The sequence below is a fragment of the Hylobates moloch genome, unplaced genomic scaffold (genome assembly GCF_009828535.3).
Source record: "Hylobates moloch isolate HMO894 unplaced genomic scaffold, HMol_V3 SCAFFOLD_2, whole genome shotgun sequence".
NCBI classification, from domain to species: Eukaryota; Metazoa; Chordata; class Mammalia; order Primates; family Hylobatidae; genus Hylobates; species Hylobates moloch.
Window position 1 is genome coordinate 104,674,942 of NW_026652277.1, and position 6,000 is coordinate 104,680,941.

Below are 6,000 nucleotides of genomic sequence, written 5' to 3' on the forward strand. Positions count from 1 at the left end.
TGAATAATCCTCCAGAGACTTGGGGGTGTGGTTGGGGTTAGAGAAAGTCTCAAGCATGAGAAGTGAGAAGCTTAGAGGCAGCAATTAGGTTGACACATGTTCTCACTTATAACCGGGAGCTAAATATTGAATAACACATGAACACAAAGAAGGGAGCGATAGATACGAGAGCCTACATGAGGGTAGAGGGTGAGTGGAGGGTGAGATTTGAAAAACTGCCTTTTGGGTACTATGCTTATTACGTAGGTGGTGAAATAAGCTGTACACCAAACCCTGCGACACGGTTTACCCATGAAACAAATCTGCATTTGTACCCTCAAAACCTAATATAAAAGTTGAAAAGAAAAGAAAGAACAAAATTAAGGTGATTTATTTTTAATAGGCTTTTATTACACATCAGAGTTTGTGGGATGAAATTTGTCTCCATTACCCAATGCAAAAAACACTGGGAAAATTCACGTAACAAATGACCGCAAACACTTACATAGCACTTACTATGTATTAGGCGTTGTTCTCAGCTTCTACGTGTATTAACACATTTGATCTTCACATTACTTACTGAAGGGGTGGGTTGCCCCTCCACACCTGTGGGTGTTTCTCGTTAGGTGGAACGAGAGACTTGGAAAAGAAAGAGACACGGAGACAAGTATAGAGAAAAAAAAAGGGGGCCCAGGGAACCAGCGTTCAGCATACAGAGGATCCCGCTGGCCTCTGAGTTCCCTTAGTATTTATTCATCATTCTTGGGTGTTTCTCGGAGAGGGGGATGTGGCAGGGTCATAGGATAATAGTGGAGAGAAGGTCAGCAGATAAACACGTGAACAAAGGTCTCTGCATCATGAACAAGGTAAAGAATTAAGTGCCGTGCTTTAGATATGCATACACATAAACATCTCAATGCCTTACAGAGCAGTATTGCTGCCCGCATGTCCCACCTCCAGCCCTAAGGCGGTTTTCCCCTATCTCAGTAGATGGAACATACAATCGGGTTTTATACCGAGACATTCCATTGCCTAGGGACGAGCAGGAGACAGATGCCTTCCTCTTGTCTCAACTGCAAAGAGGGGTTCCTTCCTCTTATACTAATCCTCCTCAGCACAGACCCTTTATGGGTGTCGGGCTGGGGGACAGTCAGGTTTTTCCCCTCCCACAGGGCCATATTTCAGACTATCACATGGGGAGAAACCTTGGACAATACCTGGCTTTCCTAGGCAGAGGTCCCTGCGGCCTTCCGCAGTGTTTGTGTCCCTGGGTACTTGAGATTAGGGAGTGGTGATGACCCTTAAGGAGTATGCTGCCTTCAAGCATTTGTTTAACAAAGCACATCTTGCACAGCCCTTAATCCATTTAACCCTGAGTTGACACAGCACATGTTTCAGAGAGCACAGGGTTGGGGGTAAGGTTACAGATTAACAGCATCTCAAGGCAGAAGAATTTCTCTTAGTACAGAACAAAATGGAGTCTCCTATGTCTACTTCTTTCTACACAGACACAGTAACCATCTGATCACTCTTTCTTTTCCCCACAACTTACCTTAGAGAAATGTCATTATTCCTGATTTAAAGAGGAGGAAACTGAAGCAGGCTAAGGTTAAAGAACATGCTTAGGATTACACCGCAGCTGACAAGTGGCAGAGTCAGCATTCAGAGTCCATGTGGGTAGTCGCCACTCCAAGCTTCCTCTCCAAAACCGCTGACTCAGGCACACTTTTTAGGTTAAAGTAAATCAGGACTTATGAAGTGAAATGTCAGTTTTCTAATGGAGGAACCAGATCCAAAATATAAAACCCTCTTTAAGATAATTTTTAAGATGAGCAGGTGCCAGCTGACTCCTCCTTCTTGATAATGCTTAGGTGCTTTGGAAACTCTTCCTGGATGAGAAAGAGATTCTTGTCCCTCTTCATCTGCTGCAAAGGACAAAGCCCCCGAAGAATAATATGCCAAAGTCGGCCTCAACATCTATCATCCCTATAACCTCATCTCCCTGGTGCTCTGACCTTCACTGGGATGGTATAAAGCAGAGGCTCTAGGGTATGCCTGGAAATGAGGAGTAGCGTACACTAACCAGTTTGGTTTAGAGTAATTCTCTCCTATTTGTAATTTTGATGAAAAACCATTTAAATATGGCCCTGGACTTCATGATATTTTTTATGTCACAATAAAGTGGAAATTTAAAGTTACAAATCCCCAAAAAGGTCCTCCATCAACTCCTCATAGGATGTATCCATTTTTAGCTCTGATTATTGCAGTTAACTTTCCAAAGTGCTGGGATTACAGGTGTGAGCCGCCACTTCAGCCTATTTACTGTGAAAGTTTAAAATCTGATTTGAAAGCTGCTTATTATAAGCAATATAATTTTTTCTTTAATGGTCCCAGAATGTTTAATGTTACATAATATAAATATATATTTTCAAATGTAAAAAAAGCCTTTTTATATATAAACATGTATAAAAGAATAAATATAAATAAGAAATTAATTGGGGTGGCAAAGTACATTTAAAATTTTGTAGGCCGGGCGCGGGGGCTCACGCCTATAATCCCAGCACTTTGGGAGGCCGAGGTGGGCGGATCACGAGGTCAAGAGATCGAGACCATCCTGGTCGATGTGGTGAAACTCTGTCTTTACTAAAAATACAAAAATTAGCTGGGCGTGGTGGCGTGTGCCTGTAATCTCAGCTACTTGGGAGGCTGAGGCAGGAGAATTGCTTGAACCCAGGAGGCGGAGGTTGCAGTGAGCCGAGATCACACCACTGTACTCCAGCCTGGGCGACTGAGCAAGACTCCTTCTCAAAAAAAATAAAATAAAATAAAATAAAATTTTGTGATGTTTTTGTCAAAAACAATCTGAACAAATTTACAAGAAAAAAAACAACCCCATCAAAAAGTGGCCAAAGGATATGAACAGCCACTTCTCAAAAGAAAACATTTATGCAGCCAACAAACATATGAAAAAAAGCTCATCATCACTGTCATTAGAGAAATGCAAATCAAAACCACAATGAGATACCATTTCACACTAGTTAGAATGGTGATCATTAAAAAGTCATCATTCTGAGCAAACTATCGCAAGGACAGAAAACCAAACACCACGTTCTCACTCATAGGTGGGAACTGAACAATGAGAACACTTGGACACAGGGCGGGGAACATCACACACCGAGGCCTGTCGTGGGGTCAGGGGATGGGGGAGGGATAGCATTAGGAGAAATACCTAATGTAAATGACGAGTTAATGGGTGCAGCAAACCAACACGGCACATGTATACATATGTAACAAACCTGCACGTTGTGCACATGTACCCTAGAACTTAAAGTATAATAATAATAGTAATAAAAAGGAAGCAACAGATGCTGGAGAGGATGTGAAGAAATAGGAATGCTTTTACACTGTTGGTGGGAGTGTAAATTAGATCAACCATTGTGGAAGACAGTGTGGTGATTCCTCAAGGATCTAGAACCAGAAATAACATTTGACTCAGCAATCCTATTACTGGGTATATACCCAAAGGATTTTAAATTATTCTACTATAAAGACACATGAACACGTATGTTTATTACAGCACTATTCATAATAGCAAAGACTTGGAACCAACCCAAATGCCCATCAATGATAGACTGGATAAAGAAAATGTGGCACATATACATCATGGAATACTATGCAGCCATAAAAAAGGATGAGTTCATGTCCTTTGCAGGGACATGGATGAAGCTGGAAACCATCATTCTCAACAAACTAACACAGGAACAGAAAACCAAACACCACATGTTCTCACTCACAAGTGGGAGTTGAACAATGAGAACACATGGACACAGAGCGGGGAACGTGACACACCAGGGCCTGTTGGGGGGTGGAGGGCTAGGGGAGGGATGGCATTAGGAGAAATACCTAATGTAGATGATTGGTTGTTGGGTGCAGCAAACCACTATGGCACGTGTATACCTATGTAACAAACCTGCACATTCTGCACATGTATCCCAGAACTTAAAGTAAAATTTAAAAAAAAAACAGTTTGAAAACTTCCCTGAAGTAAAAAAGTATCCTTTGAGGAACAATGTAAAGATGAGCTCAAGTTCCACAGGAAAGAGAAAATTAAAATTTATAAAGAATTTATAACTATCAAACTATTTTCATGTTTTCCGGGAAAAGTGTGGCTTTCTCATTCATTAACCAATAGCATAATATTTTCCAGGAACCTTCACTCAGAAGAAATGCTGTGGCCCTTCCCTTTACCAACAGAAAATGGAACACAAGAGACCACATAGCTGAACAAATTATAGCCTCCTTACAAGTGAGAAACCTTCGAGGCTACGTAGTTTTCAGCCAAAGGAAAATAACCAATAGCTTCTCCACAGTGTAGACTGAAACAAGGGAAACATGAACATCACAAACTGTACCACAGAAGCCAGCATGGCTGTAAGACCCAAGACCATCACTGAGAAGATGCTCATTTGCATGACTCTGGTGGTCATCACCACCCTCACCACGTTGCTGAACTTGGCCGTGATCATGGCTATTGGCACCACCAAGAAGCTCCACCAGCCTGCCAACTACCTAATCTGTTCTCTGGCCGTGACAGACCTCCTGGTGGCAGTGCTCGTCATGCCCCTGAGCATCATGTACATTGTCATGGATCACTGGAAGCTTGGGTACTTCCTCTGTGAGGTGTGGCTGAGTGTGGACATGACCTGCTGCACCTGCTCCATCCTCCACCTCTGTGTCATTGCCCTGGACAGGTACTGGGCCATCACCAATGCTATTGAATACGCCAGGAAGAGGACGGCCAAGAGGGCCGCGCTGATGATCCTCACCGTCTGGACCATCTCCATTTTCATCTCCATGCCCCCTCTGTTCTGGAGGAGCCACCGCCGCCTAAGCCCTCCCCCTAGTCAGTGCACCATCCAGCACGACCACGTTATCTACACCATTTACTCCACGCTGGGTGCGTTTTATATCCCCTTGACTTTGATACTGATTCTCTATTACCGGATTTACCACGCGGCCAAGAGCCTTTACCAAAAAAGGGGATCAAGTCGGCACTTAAGCAACAGAAGCACAGATAGCCAGAATTCTTTTGCAAGTTGTAAACTTACACAGACTTTCTGTGTGTCTGACTTCTCCACCTCAGACCCTACCACAGAGTTTGAAAAGTTCCATGCCTCCATCAGGATCCCCCCCTTCCACAATGATCTAGATCACCCAGGAGAACGTCAGCAGATCTCCAGCACCAGGGAACGGAAGGCAGCACGCATCCTGGGGCTGATTCTGGGTGCATTCATTTTGTCCTGGCTGCCATTTTTCATCAAAGAGTTGATTGTGGGTCTGAGCATCTACACCGTGTCCTCGGAAGTGGCCGACTTTCTGACGTGGCTCGGTTATGTTAATTCTCTGATCAACCCTCTGCTCTATACGAGTTTTAATGAAGACTTTAAGCTGGCTTTTAAAAAGCTCATTAGATGCCGAGAGCATACTTAGACTGTAAAAAGCTAAAAGGCACGACTTTTTCCAGAGCCTCATGAGTGGATGGGGGTAAGGGGTGCAACTTATTAATTCTTAAACATACTTGGTTAAGGAGAGTTTGTAAGTATGTGTGGTCTTGTTTTCTTTTTTGTTTGTTTTGTTCTGTTTGAGGATTATTATTTGACGTGCTGTTTTCTACCTCTGGTCTTATCTGTGATACATAATTTCAAATAAACATTATCACACAAAAACAGAAATTTTGTAGAAGTAATAATAAGGTGAAATAGTAAATACTTTTCATGGGTTTTTTGTTTGTTTGTTTTTAGCCATTTCAGTTACCCTGCAATTAAAGAATGTCAAAAATATCTTTATTTGCAGAATTTCTTATTACTTATAAATTAAATACCTGATAGGCCCTCCATGGCATTAAATCTGAGATTATGGCTCTATCTGCGTACATATTCCAGTGGGAATTGCATGACTACGTAAAGAATTAAAAGAAAGTGATGTGCTGTCATCTACTGCTTGCAGACCTGAGCTAAAGTC

General features: G+C 42.5%; 1 protein-coding gene across 1 annotated transcript in view; it reads left to right on the plus strand.

Moving 5' to 3' along the window:
• HTR1E (5-hydroxytryptamine receptor 1E) overlaps window positions 1–5,707 on the plus strand; it is a 71,783-nt gene extending 66,076 nt beyond the window's left edge. The window contains exon 2 of the mRNA XM_032154721.2: window positions 4,187–5,707. Within this exon, the coding sequence (XP_032010612.1) occupies window positions 4,372–5,469 (1,098 nt within the window). The 5' untranslated portion in view covers window positions 4,187–4,371 and the 3' untranslated portion in view covers window positions 5,470–5,707. The remainder of the gene's footprint in view (window positions 1–4,186) is intronic.
• The last annotated feature ends 293 nt before the right edge of the window (window positions 5,708–6,000 follow it).